General features: G+C 35.8%; 2 protein-coding genes across 2 annotated transcripts; both read right to left on the reverse strand.

Annotated features, from left to right (window-relative positions):
- Window positions 1-240: 240 nt before the first annotated feature.
- PHYBLDRAFT_153725 (hypothetical protein) lies at window positions 241-7,667 on the reverse strand (the record flags this gene model as incomplete). The annotated part of the gene is made up of 6 exons (XM_018433236.1): window positions 241-300; window positions 373-445; window positions 518-785; window positions 867-1,824; window positions 3,155-4,889; window positions 5,944-7,667. The coding sequence occupies 6 exons, from the start codon at window positions 7,665-7,667 to the stop codon at window positions 241-243; spliced, it is 4,818 nt and encodes a 1,605-aa protein (XP_018283213.1).
- Window positions 7,668-10,296: 2,629 nt separating this feature from the next.
- On the reverse strand, window positions 10,297-16,806 carry PHYBLDRAFT_184209 (hypothetical protein; the record flags this gene model as incomplete). The annotated part of the gene is made up of 11 exons (XM_018438902.1): window positions 10,297-10,967; window positions 11,089-11,243; window positions 11,320-11,492; window positions 11,601-12,173; window positions 12,318-12,563; window positions 12,664-12,834; window positions 12,977-13,675; window positions 13,918-14,083; window positions 14,133-14,232; window positions 14,467-14,721; window positions 16,662-16,806. 11 exons carry the CDS (start codon window positions 16,804-16,806, stop codon window positions 10,381-10,383), a joined length of 3,270 nt encoding a protein of 1,089 aa, XP_018283214.1. The 3' UTR covers window positions 10,297-10,380.
- Between the last annotated feature and the right edge of the window lie 1,654 nt (window positions 16,807-18,460).

Here is an 18,460-nt window from a genome sequence, read left to right on the forward strand (position 1 = left end):
TGTTTTGTTTTGTTTTTGCTTATACATGTGAATGTTAGATAAATTTGCAAAATCCGGGTAGCAATAAAAATCAAAGTAATAAATAGGTCCATAGTAACAGGGTTAGTATCTGTCAATAAAACGTTCCTTGTTAAAATATGTATATAGATGATTGCGTGCATATAAGAGCAAATCGGACATAGCGCATTCAGTTGTTGCTTATGGGCATGAACCAGTCACTCCATTTAAACCTGTTTCAAATCAACCACCCTCACGTCCAGCCACATATTCATGCAACATTTTCTGCTTTGCTATCATGTCCTTGAAAAATATAGGTATATCATTTTACATGTACATTTTTTGTGCTCCTATCACAAAAATTGCAATGCTGACATCTTCTTTTGGAGGAATATCAGAAACGGGTCGAATAACAAGCGTAATATTGGGGCTATCTTCTGATTTTGGGCTGTCATTTATAATAAAAAATGTGCGCATCATATATAAGGATAGAAATCGAGTATATGTCAAATCAATGAACGGACATCCTCGTATTGAGGTAATAGAGCCAAACAATTTTGTGAAACGCAAATTCACCGTATCAAAATTTCTGCAGTAAAATGACAGATAGCGAAGTACATATGATGTAAGCTTTGATCCATTAGCTTCGACTGATCTCAATCTGTATCTTTTTGAAATAGAGAATGACTTAGGATTTGTACCAATATTCGCACCACTAAAATAAAGTGATTGTAAAAATATCTTTTCGTCAAGAAGGTCATCCAGCTGAAAAGGGTCGAGTGGATAATCTATGTATCAATTGACCAAGTTACGGAATACATCCGTTCTTTTTATTAGGTCAGTTGGAATTTCCATCGGTTTTTGGCAACTAAAGGTCAATTCGTTTATGGTTTCAGAAAATCGACTCGAACACATTTTCATGGCGACTTTGGTTAAATCCTGCAAGACTTCAGAAGTCATTCGATCACTCAACACTTCGCATGCGTAAACACCCAGGTGCCTCAAAGGTATTTTAAGGAAAACAACCAGCTCCCAGAAAAGTAGAAATTCTTTGAAAGGATAATTGGGATCCCCGACGTCTAGTCCGACTAGGTGTTGAAACGGATGAGCCAAACTTCTGAGGAGAGAGATTATATCGTTTCTCTGTTCTTCGGATTCATCGTTTTTGTTGCCTGATGAGAATTTGAGCATCTCGAGGTTAAGATATTTACGAGCGAGATAGTACAGCCATCGATGATCGGTGTTATTGGATATGATACTAAAGAACGTAATCTTCTTGGCTGGTAATACCTCTGTCATAAGCTCAAAGTCAGATTCAGAAAGATCCAATGAATAGGAGCTGAGGCGCAAGTCTTTGAGGTGTATCAAGCGTGTATGAAGGAGCTCAAAGTCGCTCATGGTAAAAGTTTGGTGCACACAATTAAAAGCATTGCCGCCAAGATCTAGTCGTCTCAACAGGGGTAAGTTGGATACCGTGTTTATAAATGCATTATCTGGCTCTGTTCCGTGAGTTTCATAGAAATCAATCCGCAGTTCAGTCAATGACTTCCAAAGTGACCAATCTGTTTTTGTTCCAACAAAAGCCGGTTTGAGATAAAGGTTTTGCAAATAAAGAGATTTTATGCTCGGAAATGTCTTTTGTATGGTGTAAAGTTGTTCACTTGTTAAACGGATACAGTAGCCCAGATGTAGAGATCGTAAAATGCGTCCAGTGTCTTGTTTGGTGTACCCAGGGTCATCCAATGTTCTGCACCATTTTTCTAGGTTTTGAATAGTGTCTACGAACAAGTCGAAATACATGGATTCTTGGAATGGTGCCTTCCATGCCTTGCACACATACGAACAGGAGTCTCTGTCTTTTAAGGAAATATATTGGGAGATATTGAGGAGTATTTCTTGCGGAAGTTCTGACAAAAACATATCGGAAAATATAAAGGTGTGCAAAGATGAACTTAATAAATATATATATATATATATTGGTTTTTTTTTGGTAAAGTTTAAAAAGATCTTAAAGCTGGCTTATGCTTATGTGGGAAAAGGTTTAGTACTTTGTATGACAATGGTGTACAGTCAGAAGCCGATATTCATAATTCAAAATCAGTATATATATACAACATTTAAGGTACACGTACTCTGGATACACACATTAATATTAATTAATAGAGTAAAGTGGCTCAATTTAACTTTCTTTTTAGAATGAAAAGGCGCCAGCTATTCTATGGTTGTATTTGGTTAAAGGGTTATATACTAAGTTATCTAAATGGCTTGAATCTCAATTTGTATTATATTTTCTGAAATGACACTTTATTTCATATCATCGTATTTATAGGCGTATATATATATTATTATTATTCTTGGTCTTCTAATACAATTTTACTGTATAAGAACACTTGAAATTGTTCTTAAATAAATCGTAAAAATTATACCAATTGCCAACTAATTCAAGTAACGTTGGGATTAAACCAAGGCCTTGCTATGTACGGTATACATTAGAAAGATTGAAGCCACGTTACTTGTTTTTTTTTGTAATCTCGGCTTTTATTATATATCATAGTTTGTTTTTTGGTTTTTAAATGTTAAAAAAAAGGAATGATTGACAGACAGAATATAAATGATAATAAAAACAGTACCTCGTATGATTGAAATATACAATCCTAAGCGACTATTCAGGAATTAAAGCCAATTTATGTAAAATATATGTAAGATACACAGGTTTGGTAATTACCGTGTACTAACCAATAAAGTAAAGAGGCTCAGTTCCACTTCATTCTTTTTGTAACACGTGATGCTGGTTATTCTACAGATAAATTTTGTTAAAGAAGTATATACTAAATCATACAAATGGTTTGACCTCAATCTTTATTATAATTTTGGGTCAACCGACTTTGTTTATAGTACCGCATTTTTGTAAATTAATTCTAACCTCTTGATGTGTTATGCTTAAATAGAAACACACGAAGCCTTCTTCGATAAATATTAGCCTGTAAGATTATTTATACTTGTAATTGTATGTAAATATTCATTAAGAAATTAACTGTTTTAAATCTAAAAAAGAGCTATACCGCCTCGAGACAGAGAATAAGACGAACGTAAACACACACACATAAACGTTTTATTTTAAGCAATAGTTCTGTAAAGACAATTCTATGCACTATACATCGATGTCACAATTAGCTATGTAGCCACATTTTATCTTGGTGTAGCCATAGACATAGTTCTTCTTCCAGTTTATCTTTGGTTTTCTTGTTTTGTCCTCGTAAAAAATTGTCTTTAAAGCCTTTTCTTTATTTTTTTCAAATTGCATAAAGAATTTTTCGGCTTTGCTGTGTTGATTTTTTGGAAGTGTCTTTAAGAATCCATAGCCATCTGCGTACAACCAATGATAATGTGCCTTGACTGTTAGACCTCCGATAACTATCGGCAACGCTTCAATTTGGTCAAGGTTCTTTGGGGGAGTGTCTTCAACAGGTCGAGTAACAAGCATAATATTGAGATTATGCTCAGACTTTGGATTGTCTTTTAAAATAAAGCATGTACCCAATAAACGCAATGATTTGAAACGAGTGTAGGTCAAGTCGATAAACTGGCACCCTGGTGTAGAATTAATGGATCCGTTTACAATCGTTTTAATCAAATGTAACGAATTTAGGTTTCCGCAATGAGTTGATAAATAACGGAGTATATCAGACGTCAGATTTGAATAATGGACCTCAAATAACCGCAATGCGTGTCGTTTTGTGCTAGTCAGAGCATCAGGATTAATGTCAATAACTACCTTAAAAAGAGTAAGTGATTGTAAGAAAATTTTTTTGTCAAGAAGATCGTCCAGCTTAAAAGGTTCGAGTGGATATCTTATTTTTAGGTGAACCAAATTGCAGAATACGTCCTTTTGTTTTATTAGGCTCTTTGGAATATTCATATGTTTATCACACATGAAAGACAAGTCTTTAATGGTCTCAGAGAATTTAGTTGAGCATATCTCAATGAGTACTTTGGGTAAATTGCGCAAGTCTCTGGAAAAAATTCGATCATTCGCTGCATTACACGAGTAAACATGTATACACTCCAAGGATACTTTACAGCATGTAATTATGTCCCAAAAAAGCAAGTATTCTTTGTGAGGGTAATTGACGCTTCCAAGGTGTAGTGTTTTTAGGTGTTGGAACGGACGAGTCAGGTTTCTGAGTAGGGCTATTATGTCGTTTTTCTGTTTGTCGGATTCGACCTTGTCATTGAATGTCGAAAAAGTGAGTTTCTCGAGGTTAGGATATTTTCGTGCAAAATAGTAAAGCCACCGATGATCTGTTTGTTTGGATAACATCCTAAAGATCTTTATTTTCTTTGCTGGTAATACTTCTGTCATACGTCGAACTTCAGTGCCGGAAGTAACCAATAAATTGGTACTTAGCTCCAAGTGACTGAGGTGTATCAAGCGTGTATGAAGGAGTTCAAAGTCGCTCAAGGCGAGCGTTTGGTCTACAAGATTACAAGGATCACCACCAAAATCTAATCGCCTCAGCAAGGGTAGGTTGGATACTGTATCTATAAATGCTTTATCTGGCTTTGTTCGTAATATTCCATAAAAATCAATCCGTAATTCGGTCAATGTCTTCCAAATCAACCAGTTGGTCCCGGTCCCAACATAAGAGGTATTGATGTATAGATTCTGCAAATAAAGATGCTTTATGTTCGGGAATGTCTTTTGTATAGTGTAAAGTTGTTCACTTGTTAAATGGACACAGTGGCCTAAATGTAGAGATCGTAAAATGCGCCCAGTGCCTTGTCTGGTGTTCTCGAGATCTATCAATGTTTCACACCAGGTGCGCAGTTTTTGACTGTCTTCTACGAACAATACATGGTGCATGGACTCTTGAAAAGGCGTCTTCCAGGCTCTGCACACAAAAGAACATGAGTTTTTGTCCTTTAACGAAAGAAACTGGGAGATAAGGATGAGTATTTCTTGAGGGATTTCTGACAAAAGCATATTAAAGAAGAAAAAATAATCAAAAATAATATTTTATATTTTTTTTATCTAAAAACAAACAAAAAAGGTTTTATGTTTTGTAGGACAAAAGCGTAAAATCCGCAGCAATGATTTGTGAGCTGAAGTTAATATGTATGTATACAAGGCGTTGGCTTGACCATTTTTGCAATTTGGAGTCATCATAAGACTTTGCATATTCACTATGTTCCGTCTCTTCTATCTTTGGCCTCTGCTTTGATTTTGTTCTTGACTCAAAGTGTTTATCTCCCACATAGCATCAGACTCGCATTTATAATAGCCACAGTAGAAAATACCTTGATCCAAAAAAAAATTGGTGTGACGAGGAGGTGACTACGTTTGCAGTATACTGATTAGGTTCCCGGACCACTTTGCATCATCACCATATTCATATTAATTTTCAGCATATCACAATAATGCACAATAACCAGTGAAGATTAAATTGAATTTACACGAGAACTTTTGGCTATCAAGATAGTTATAAAAATTTGAAAAAATTTCATAAATTTAGACAAACGGGTAGTGCAAACGGGTAGTAAATACCTAAATTTACAAAGTATGAAAACAACATAAACAACTTGGGAAAAATGGCTATCATAAATGTTAGAAGGTGTGTATACAGCATATGAAATAAAGTAAAAGAAACTAAACAATAAGTGCAATTATTGCTATTTTATTTGAACCAAGGTTTCAAACTTTTGTATAGGTTATTTTTGTTTTTGCTTTAGTATCAAATATTTATAAGAATAGAATATTTAGATAAACTTAGACTAACAGGATTTTTCTTTCTTGGAATAGTATGGCTATTGATTCTTGAACTGTTTAAATGTAAACAACCGGTCTACCTTGTATACATTTTATTTAGACAGTCAAATACTAAATACGAAAATCAATTGATATGAATATCACAGTTATTTACATAGCCACATTTTACTTTGGTGTACCCATAGGCACAGCTCATCTTCCAGCTTAGCCTTGGTTCCCTTGTCCTGTCACCGTCAAAGCTTGTTTTAATAGCATTCTTTTTCTTGTTCTTGAAATCATCAAAGAATCTTTTGGCCGCGTTAGACTGACTTTTTGAGAGTCCCTTTATAGGAATATCATCTAATATGTAAAACCAATGATAGTGCATATTTATAGCTAATTCTTCAATAACTTTCTGGGCGTCTTCAGTTATTTCATAGCTTTTTGGATGAGTGTCATTAACAGGCCGGGTTATGAGCGTAATATTATGATTGTTTTTAGATATTGGGTTGTTTGAAATAATAAACTCTGTGTTGTGTATGTGTAATATTTTGAAGCGGGTGTATGACATGTCAATATATTGGCATCCTGTTGTCGAATTAAAAGGCCCAGAAATCTTTGTTTTATGTAAGTACAATGTATCCATTTTCCTGCAGTGAAATGAGAGATAACGAAGTACATCAGATGTGATTGTTGCTCGATAAACCTTGAAAGACCGTAATACATGCTTTTTTGAACCGGAACATGGACTTGGATTGATACAAATATTAGTAAAAGAAAGATGAAGAAATTCCAAGCAAACTTTTGTGTCAAAAAGGACATCCAATTTAAAGTTTACGAGTGCACAATGTACGTGTAGGTGAACCAAGTTACGAAATGCATCCTTTCCTTCTATTATCATGTCAATTGAAATTGGATTTTTATCGTAGTACTCAAAAGTAAAGACTTTAAGCGTTTCAGAGAATTGGGTCGAGCATAATTCCATGACTTTGATAAAAGTGTGAAGGTCTTGAGGAGTATTAGAATCATCAATTATTTCCTGTGAACAAATCGACAATTGTTCCAAGGGAAGTTTGCAGTAAGTAAACATGTCCAAGAAAAGCAAGTATTCCTTGTAATGATAGCTAATGTCTCCAAAGCTCAATTTCTTTAGGTGCTGAAACGAATGAGGCAAGTCTCTAGGCTGGCATATTATGTCGTTCCGATGTTCCTCAGGCTCTACTCTTTCATTGGATATTGAAAGTCTGAGGCTTTCAAGGCTAGGATATTTACGAACAAAATAACATAGCCACCGATGGTCTATGTTTTTGGACTCTATGCCAAAAGCCTTTATCTTCTTTGCTGGTAATACTTTTGTCATACGTTCAAGGTCAGTTTTGGAAAAAGTCAATTCTGCTGAGCTTAGTTCCAAGTGATTGAGGTGTAGCAGCCGTTCATGAATGAGTTCAGAGTCGCTCAATGTGAATGTTGGCTGTGCATGAAAATAGTATCTCCCAGTGAGCTTTAGTTGTTTCAAAAGAGGTAAGTTCGAGACTATTTCTAGTAATATATTGTCTGCCCGGGTCGGTGCTCGGCCACCAAGATTAATCCTGAGATCCGTTAATGTTTTCCAAAGAGACCAGTTCGTTGCGCCACCAACATAAGACGGATTTAGACAAATTTTTTCGAGAGATAGATACTTTATATTTTGAAACGTCTTTTGTAAAGCGTAAATCTCTCCAGATTTTACATAAGGACAGTAGTTTAAGTGTAAAGATCGCAATAGATGCCCTGTTTTTTGGATGGTACACTCAGGATCCATAAATTTACTGCACCATTTGATCAAGTATGAATTGTCTTTTACGATAAAGTCAGAGTACATAGATTTTTGAAATGGTTTCCTCCATGCCTTGCAAACAAGCGAGCACGATGCTTTGTCTTCCATTGAAAGAAATCATGAGATGCTAAGCATTGTTTCTAGGGGGAGTTCTGGCGAAAGCATAACGAAGAGCAAAAAATACTGGTGTGAATCGAAAAGCAATAAAGAGTTATATTCTCAAGTCTATTTTTTTGGAGTATTTAAAGTCTTGAAAAAGATGAGTGTAATCTCAAACACAATTTAGTAGCATGTAGGACAAAAACGCGTCGTCCGCAGTAGCAGACTGTGAATTAAAATCAGAATAATTCTATAGAGTTTGCATCAAACGAGAACATGCAACTTAAGAAGCAGTATAATACCAAGGTAGTTCATTTGTCTTCACAGCTCTGGATTGCTTAGACGGTTATCAGTATAAATCTGAATTTGGTTAACAAAGTATATTTTGGATTCTTCAAATACTTTTAGCTTTGAATTTTATTCCTTGTACTAAGCTTTTTATTTTGATTGCATGATCAAGTCTCATCACTGTATTTAAATCAAATGTCTATTGCTGTCCCCATGCATATATGTAATATCGTTATGTAGCCAAAAAAAAAAGATTATCCAGAATTTTTATAGATGTATACACAGTATAATACTGTTATATTGAAAACTTAAAGAGTATCATAGGAAATAATAGATTCACATTTCATCAAATGTCTTTATATTATTGCTCATCAGGAAGCTCACAATACTATAATAAAATATATCAGAAAACAAATCTCAAAGACAAAACACACTATGGACACTGGGAATATAGTATAATACAGAAAAATGGAGACCGCAAAAGCGAGTGAAAGACATCAATCTTTTTCATATTTTTCTTGGCTATGTAATAAACAAAAAGTTAAGAGCTATCGAAATTTGACATGTACTTAAGTAGAAAATACAAAGAATGATTTTAACAAATGGAACCTAGAAAATTAAAGTGATGAATATTGATACTACATTAAATTATGCATTACCCAAACCTCACGATATATTCTTCACAAAGTCTTTCTTTGAGATACGTGTGTACCACCGGGAATCGATCTCCTTATTTGTAAGGTCTATTTTTGCAGATGTGTTTCGAGTGTATATTTTTAGAAGCCTGAAGCCTTGAAAATAGGTCTTCCCAATAAGGCGATCGATTCACGGAACACAGGCAGGTGATTGTTACACCCAAAAATCTCCCGTGTAGGAGACTTCAAAAATAAATCGTACAAATAAGGAAATCGAACCACCGTCGTACAAATGTGCAGGACAAAAATAGCCTGAATTTTTACCACGGTAAACATTTTACTAAAGAACAGTATCAGCTTTTCAGTATAGAATATAGAATATAGATAGCAGAATTACTATCATAATTAGGCAAAGATAAAACAAAAAGAATGTAATGTTTATAGTACGAGGGAGCTTGTATGAGACTACTGTATTTTTACTAATAATCTACAGACAACTGATATATTTTTTACATACAAGTCTGTAAATTTAATTGAATAAAATGTCTAAAAACATAGACGGAATAAAAGAAATCTATGTGGTGTATTTGTTTTATTTTGCAGCAGCTCAAAGTTGAGTCTATCATAATGGAGTCCTAATGGTTTGTAATTTTGTATTTTCAGTAAGCCGGAAGACTTGGAACTAACTCCCACACGGCACTTCGTCTCCTGGGATGGCACAATGCTTATTTATTTGTTTTCTTGTTTAGTATTTATTATTTCTGTCCTTATCTTTTTGTTTCTCTATCAGATTTCTTTACATTCTTTGATATCCTGACTTATTGATCCACCATCGTTGTAGGAGGCTGTATACTGAAGTTGGTACTGGATTTCCAGGTTAAGCTCAATATTTCTCGTCCTTTGCTTAATGGAAATAGAAGTAGCGTAGTTTGTTTTTTGATAACCATTTTATCTTCTACAACGTAGGGGTACTTTATTAGAGCTTCCAAAACCCCATTGGTTTCTACCTTATTGACAATGAATATTTAAGCTTTGTGGACATTAGTAATACTTCTTCAAACATTGCATAACTGTATTAATGAAAGTATCTTGCTTTCATGTCCGTCTGTAGATTATTAGTAAAAATACAGTAGTCTCATACAAGCTCCCTCGTACTATAAACATTACATTCTTTTTGTTTTATCTTTGCCTAATTATGATAGTAATTCTGCTATCTATATTCTATATTCTATACTGAAAAGCTGATACTGTTCTTTAGTAAAATGTTTACCGTGGTAAAAACTCAGGCTATTTTTGTCCTGCACATTTGTACGACGGTGGTTCGATTTCCTTATTTGTACGATTTATTTTTGAAGTCTCCTACACGGGAGATTTTTGGGTGTAACAATCACTTGCCTGTGTTCCGTGAATCGATCGCCTTATTGGGAAGACCTATTTTCAAGGCTTCAGGCTTTTAAAAATATACACTCGAAACACATCTGCGAAAATAGACCTTACAAATAAGGAGATCGATTCCCGGTGGTACACACGTATCTCAAAGAAAGACTTTGTGAAGAATATGTCTTGATGGTATACCAATTGATGCCCAAGACAACAGCATCAAATTACTGTATGATTATTTGCTTTTTTAGAATAAAAACTTTTTACTAATATATTTACGGAGCAATTGCTTTCTCTCAACCAGAAATATACTTCTTTTATCTCTGTCTCTTCTTGGTATCGCATAAATCTGGGAAATAGCGTATGGTATTATAATATTTTTTGGGAGTCGTATTTTTTTTGGGCATAATTTGTAGTGACTATCTTTTAATCACAACAGATGTAGTTGGTGAACTATCACGAAGAGGTGGACTTTTAGAGAGATAGACATACTCTTTATCTGTCTCGTCACTCTCAATTGACTTTGTCGGTCTGTTCAAATCTCCCATTGGCTCATCCTCTTCCATGTGTGTGTTTTCTTCTTGATGTTGTCTGTGCGCGGAACTTTCTTCGTCTTCCATCGAATTCACACCACTTGAATCAGTTGTAACAGAAGACGAAGACGAAGACGTCCTGTCAATCTCCTGCATGTGTGTACTAGCCCTTAGTTCCTCAGCTTTTGTATCTCCATTTCCAATTCCATCCACAGAGCTACTGCCATAATAATCTCCAGAAACGTAGGTTCTCACAGGTACATCAATCGCAACTTCTTCCGCAGCCTTCATTTCACATCTACGTTCCTCTAACTGGATCGGATCCACTAGGTCTTCTGCAAATGAACGTACATCCTTATCACTATCCAGTGCAAACCGGTACAGCATGTGATCGATAGCCTGTCCAGGAGGAACCTCATCATGATCAATCCCTTCCAATGGATGAATTGCATACAAGGCTTTACAAAATCGATCTATCACACACAAAACAAACATATTAGATAAAATCTTAAGCTACAACAAGTTTGATATATACATATATATATATTATGTATTCATATGATATAGAAAAAAAGAAAAGTGACAAATATTTACCATCTTTGTAAGCTACTCTTATGGTCCTTGCTGCTGCAATTCGCACATTCACAATAGGGTCGTAGGCCAGAGGCCCTAATCTAGGAATAAAGAACGCACCAAAATCGGCTGCAGAAATGCCAACTTCGAGTAGCATCTTACAAATATTGGCAAATCTAAACATACACACACAAACAGAGAGAGAAAGATATCATCAGAATTACATTCTTTAGAGACCAATATCCTACTTACACAAGTCTAGAACGGTACATTTCTGCCTTTGCAAATTCATCCAATCTCTCCATGACGTGACTCAACAAAGCAATTTTATTGCCTGCCAGATCCTCGTCTTCATCAAAGCTCTGGGTATCTGATTCATTTTCTTCAACCACAGCCTGCTTAACGACTTCTAGAATCACAGGAAACTATAAAAGAGTAAAGATATATCCTTAATAATTGTAATACGTATCATGTTTGGTCTTCTCTCTTTCTTATTTGCTTTTTTTTTACAAGCGTATTTAAAACACACTTACCACTCGTACGCCTGTCTCTCTTACGGCTGCATACTCGTCATGACATGCTCTGATGGCCAACGGTAAGATATGTTCAACCACGCGTGAAGCATCAAACAACAAGGCAATGTCTCTCAATTGTGCTGTCAGAATAGCTCTCAGACGCCAATTTGTCATCACACCATCCCAAACTTCAGCCAGAATTGGAATGTATTCGTTACGAGAAGTGACCGCCAGAGTACCCAAAAAATCAGCCAGGTGTTCTAATACACCTTGTTTGACGTCGTCCAGATCCATTAGATACATGGCAAATATCTGTACAAGATCACGCTCGGTGTTTTCTGGTCCGATGATACGCGCGATCTCGTGAAGAGAATACGCGAATGTGCATCGAACCTTGATCTGGTAGTTCTTGGTCAGATTTAGATAGGTTTCCCTAAGGTGAGAATCCCAATATTCGTGGCCGGCCGTCAATACTGCCACGGGGAAGTTGTAGGCACAAATAATGGCTCGATCTGTTTCCAGCTTAAACATTTGGCCAGACGTTGCTGTATTAGCCAATGACAAGAAAAATTCCAGTAATACTTCGGGAACCTGTGTGGGTGTGTGTGTGTGTGTTTTTTTGTTTGTAAAAAAAAGAGAGAGAGAGAATTAGATAAACTATATTATGCATTTGATTTTTACAATAAAGGGCAGAAAAATCATAATATTTGAATATATAAATATATAAAAATTTACCTTTCCAGGTCTTCGAGTTGTCTCCCAGTCATTTGGTAAGAATTTTGCAATTAACTCTCCCACCGTCTCTGCCAGAGTACTGCGTACGTTGCGGGATGTATCAGTCTCAAATAATACGATTCCTTCGACCGCCAATTGAACCTTTTGATCCTCTGGTAATGCACCACATAATGGTGGAAGAGAAATAACACATGCTTGACGAACATGCCAGATATTATCTTTTGAGAAGCTATGATATATTGGAAGCTGCGTGCATGTTTTAACACAATTAATATAAATAAAAGTTAGAAACCCATAAAAATCCATGCCAATAACAACAACAGCATAGAAATTTTGTATTATTTACCAATCGTTCAATCACATCCTGCTGACTCATAACAGAAGCAAGACTTCCAATAGTCACTCCGGCTTCTTTACGGACAAAAAACATGTTATCCTTTGCCAGCTTTTCAACAATTGGCACACAGTGTTTGATACATAAATCAGGACCCAAAATATGCGCAATAGCACTGATCAACTATAGAATACATTCCAAATGATAAATCAGCCTCTCCAAACATTCTTACCTTTTCTCTTTTTTCTCTCTCTAAAAAAGCACACACACACACACACCACTACCGCTACCGCTAACAACAACCGACAATAGATAATAGACTTACAGTCAAGCATGTCATTTTAGCCATATTCATATCCCCTTCCTCTGGTTCTTCCGAGGACTGGAAGCTGCTCATGTATCCAGACCCTTCAAATCCTGGTACACTCCCTCGTCTGTTGGCAGACGCACGTCTAGCTTGGTTGTGTTCGATATCCATACTATCACTATTATTGCCACCACTACTATTGTTGTTGTTGTGATCGTCTTCGCCGCCATCGTTTTCGTCGTCATCCTGACCATGATGTGATTTTCCTTCAGAAATTGCCACTAATCCCATCAACACACCATCAATAATATCACTCTGTAGCAGGGATCGATAGAAATCCGTGTCTTTTGAGACAAGGAAATTGGCAACAGACATTATGCATTGTTGTCCAAGATTAGTAAGGGCAGTGTTCTGGTCAAGCAAGAAATTGATCAACAGGGGTGCAAATACTTGGGATTGGATATGAAATTCGGGCTGGGTAGGTTTTTTTTTGGTAATGGTAGTGGTGGTAGTGGTGGTAGTGGTGGTAGGAGTGTGAGTAGTAGTTGGAGCTGGAGTAGGGTTTGGTTGGTTTGATGTGGGGTTGTCAAGAGGGTTGAAATTGAGAGAAACTGTGGTCATTTCGACGTCTTGACTGGGTGAGAGAGGGGATTCGGATTCCGGCGATTGTTTCATTTTACTGACTGGTGCTGGCGCCGGTGCCAATGGCGGTGCGTTCTACAACACAAATATCGAAAGGTACATACATTATTATTATTAAAAAGGAGAGGATTTGAGGGAGGATTTGAGGGGAAGGGGTGAAGGTTAGAAAACCAAAAAAAAAAAAAAAATGCATTAGATGTGCAATACACTAATAATATGTGTTTATATACATATACATATACATATACATATATTTGTTTGTGTATATGATTTATTTTAAGAAAGAAAGAAAGAGAGATAGTAAGAAAGAAACTTACCTTGTAGTAATACATGATCATCTTATCGAGTTCGCTGGCCAACTGTTCGCGTACAGTCTCGTCTGGATCGGTACCGACTCGGTGAATCATTGGAAGTACGTCGCAAACAGCCTGTTCCACAGTAATCTCGTCGAGAGTTTCGGCGAGTTCCTTAGCCAGTAGCAGTCTAGCCAATGGTATTCAATGCTACTGCCACTTCTCTAGTCCTGCATTACCTATGGATCTCTTCATGACTCTTTTCAAGCATACATATTCGTTCCATAGGCGACATTGGTTCATTCGCCATTCGATCTTCTAGACTTGCATCTGGTCCATCTTGCCAAAAATAAAGTGAGAGTTATAAAAGCAAATACAGTGTATATTATATATACAATACATAGGAAGAAAAAGATTAGAGATAAAAAATAGAGAGAAAAAGATATGAGAGTTTTGCCTTTATAATGTGAGATTTTAGATGGGATGGACCTCATCTAATAAGATTATCCTTTCACCGTCCTTCTTCTTATCCCTTTATGTATATATGTATGTGTGTATATAATGTTTTCTTACCTTGGGCCATTGCTTGTAGCAATGACTCTGAGTGTTTGTCTTGAGTTGGTTTGGTCATCTTGTTGTCTCGTTCTTTTTCGTCGATTGGTTCTTTGTGTTGCGTAACAGTTGAGTTGTCAGTTCTGGAAATAGATGCTGGAGCATCGGACGAAAGTTGATTTGTGGGATTCTTATCCACAGATTGGGATGGGGGCGGAAATGTCTCATCGTCAATGTCGTAATCATCCTGTTCATCGGGGAAATCAAAGCCGAGATCTTTATGTGATGTATATAGATTGATATATTATTTTAAATAGTTGTTGTTAATATTATTATTGTGGTTGTTTATATATATACGTATATGTATGTGTACACACATATATACACACATACACACAAGCACAAATTCAATAAGATTGATTAGGAAATGAAAGATATCATTTTGTTTGTGCTTCAGGTATTACAGTTATTGTTGTGTGGTCAATAAACACTTCTTGGAGTTAACTGTTACTCATTATCTATTTTTCTTTTTTGATTTGTTTTTTGTTTTAGGAGAAATATTTCAAGACGTATATACACACACAATATATTATGTATGTGTGCATGTGTGCATGTGTGCGTGTGTGCATGCACAAAGAATCAAGAAAAAAAAAAAAAAGAGGATAATTTACCTGCCATAAGTGAAAATATATATATATATATATATAATACAAGAACAAGAGTACCTTCTTATATATATTTTTTTGTTCTTCTAAATTATTATTATTATTATTATTACAATAACTATATAATTACTACTAATACAAATACTGCTAATATTAATATTAAATTACTATACTATTTACTATTTACTATTTAAATATTATTATATTCTTGCAGTTTAAAATGACCTCTTTTACACGTATTGGATTATTGTTTCTTTCTTTTTTTTTTGGTAGTGTCGTTTTCTTTAAGGATAAATGTAGTTTGTATGTAGTGAGAGTGCTTTACTTCTTGTGTAAAAAAAAAAGTAGAAAATTATAGAGATATAAAAAGGCAAGAAGAGAAACGATAGTTTGAAACTCAAAAGGTGTGAAGAAGAAAAAACTTCAGATCAATATATCAATATATAAAGTAGCTCTAAAAAAAATTAGAAAGAGAAAAGGAAAGTGTGTGTGTGTTCAATTATTTTTTCTCTTGATCAATCCTTCTCAGCAAGTGAAGTTAATCACTACTGTTTTTTGAATATGAGTTTGCGTTGAGATAAAAATTAATTTGCGCTGACATTAAAAGAATATTTACGTTGTAGAATAGTGAGACTATTTTCCGGTTCGGACCTCAGTAATCTGTCCGTAGGAAGAGACGTGGGTTTTACACAAATCCTTAAATTGTTGTACCACCTATAGGAAGTAGGATAAGATTTAAGGTCACTGACCATCTTAATAAAATCAGTTCTTTTCCTTTATTTTGTTGTAAGAGGGTATCTTGAGAGATCCCTGAGCGAGAATAGAGTAATAAGAGCCACCTTTCGTTGAGACGATTGTTGACAGTACTGAGTAAAATCTGGAATACTGCCACCTTACCGTTTATCCCATCCCTGTGAACCATAACCACGATACCACCAAAGATCAGAACAACGCATAGAAGAAAAACTGTCTTTTTCGTATAGGAACCTTGTTTAATCACCACTTTTTTTTAAGAAAAGCGGCCTATATAAGACGCTCTAATTCTCATAATAAAACCAATAGCGCAATTGAGGTTCTGTATCGTCAAGGTCGAAAGAGAAAAAAAAAAAGAAAAGCATAATACTACACTTTCTACGAATTAAATCCACTAACAGTCTTTTTTATTATTATTTATGGTCCTCTATCAGAGCAATGAATATATACTTTATTTGCTGTAGTAATACTGTGATATATGGGTCTTTTTAATCGGTGTATATTATCATGGTATTATATTATAAATGAATATTGGCGAAAAAGTGATGATGAAGAGATGTGTTCAGATAGAAATGTATGGATGTTACAAGACCGGATGGTTTGTGTAAAAAATGCTTGAATGACAAAAATAATACATTATTATTATTAAATGTGTGAATGGATGGAGTTGAATAGATGTACTAGACAAATAATAATATAATAAAAAACTTAAAGAAAGCGTTACTGTCAATGACAATAACGATGAAAAAAAAAAGGAATAGTAGTAATCAACTGAAGTTCAATATCTAGACGAGGCACCAAGTGTTCGGTTGCAAGTCCTGCTGAGCAGTGCATATAATTCGGATACTGGGACAACACCAGCTTCATCATCTCGCGTAACATCAGCAGCATGAAATTCATTCCAGAAACATCGTCCGACTTTTGACAGCTTGTTCAAGTTCATCATTTATACAAAAGAATGTAGGTTCGATAAGGACGAAGCATAAGTGAACTGCGCAATTTTCAGCATTGTGTAGCAATTTTCGTGTTGTTTTTTTTTGTAATAAAGAACGTTAGATCAAGTCCATTGATCATGAATCCAAAGCACGAGTTCAGTTTCCACTTGTCAATTGCCCTTTTTGAAGCGATTCCTAAGCGTAAGACATCGAGTGATACTGAATGTTTTGTTGTAGAACTGTTGCCAGGCTTTACTTCTCCGAAACCAACAGGGTGGCCAAAGTCGTGTTGCATGATCGTTGAAACAATTGCATCGGGACGTATATCACTTTTCTCCTCATCTGTTGATTTATTTGGCCATCGTAATGCAACATTATTATCTTGATCGGCAATAAGCTTGGATAACAAGGCATCATAATACAGTGCCGTAGGTTGGTAAAGTGCACAGATTTAAGTTAAAAAAAATGAAAATGTTTATACGAATGCTACCATCTATGTTTTTCCATTTTTACATTTATAACACACTGTCAAAATACCACACAAGAAAGCTTGAAGTCTTCTCTTCTATAAAAATTGGTTTTAAAAGTATGTTTTAATATTTTGTATACAATCCTTTACTCTTCTTGAGAGCATGTAGCCTCTTTGGCGTTGAGTTGCAATGGGTCGCACACACAGACGCTGGTATTTTTCTCCATTCCTCTTGTAAAAACCTCTTCGATTGGGTAAGGTTCTTTGGGTGAGGTCTTCTAGCCCTCACCTGTTTTCCAAGATATACCCACACATTCTCAATTGAGCTGAGATCGGGACTGCACGCAGGCCACTTCATTACCTCCAAATTGGCAGCTGTTTGATACTCTTCTATCATTTTTGTTCTATGACAAGGGGCATTATCTTGCTGGAAAATAAATCTATCATTGTGTGCTTGCTCCAGGCGACGTTTGAAGGGAACCAGCCTTTTTTCCAGGATGTTCTTATAACTCCATTGATTCTGGCTGCCATGCACGATTTCTAGGGGGTCAACTCCACCAGACCGAATGTATCCCCAAATCATTACTGATCCTTTTCCGCCTTGGATCATCGGTCTTATACAGTCATATCTGTATTTCTCTGATGCCAGACGCCAGATTCGCACACTTTTGCTCATAGGAAACAGCATGAATGATGACTCATCACTCCGAACCACGCGTTCCCAGCTCTGGTTGACATTTTGGACATGGCGAGCAAATGCCATGCGGTTCTTTCGATGCTTATCAGTAAGCCAAGGCTTGTGTACAGCCATATATGACTTCATATTAAGTCTTTTAATAGCATCACGCAAGGTATCCTTGCAAACAGTCCGATGCAAGGTGATTGACATAGTCTGAATTAGGGTGTCCAGATTGGCTGACCTGTCTTTCACTATCTCGCAACGCAAAACATGCAGATCTCTTTCAGTAAATATCTTGGAAGGTCCCTTTCGCTTTGGTGTAACTGCAGTCCCTCTTTCATCATATTTCTTGACTAAATTGTAGACAGTTCGTCGTGATATTCCATGCGTTTCACAGATGACTGGTACTTTTTCTCCAGATTTAAAAGATCCAATAATTACGCCGTTCTTTTTGCTTAAAATCTCTCTTTCAAGCATACGAGCTTCAGAAATGTTTTTGGAAGACATGGTTAAA

This window comes from Phycomyces blakesleeanus, assembly GCF_001638985.1.
Source record: "Phycomyces blakesleeanus NRRL 1555(-) unplaced genomic scaffold PHYBLscaffold_50, whole genome shotgun sequence".
NCBI classification, from domain to species: domain Eukaryota; kingdom Fungi; phylum Mucoromycota; class Mucoromycetes; order Mucorales; family Phycomycetaceae; genus Phycomyces; species Phycomyces blakesleeanus.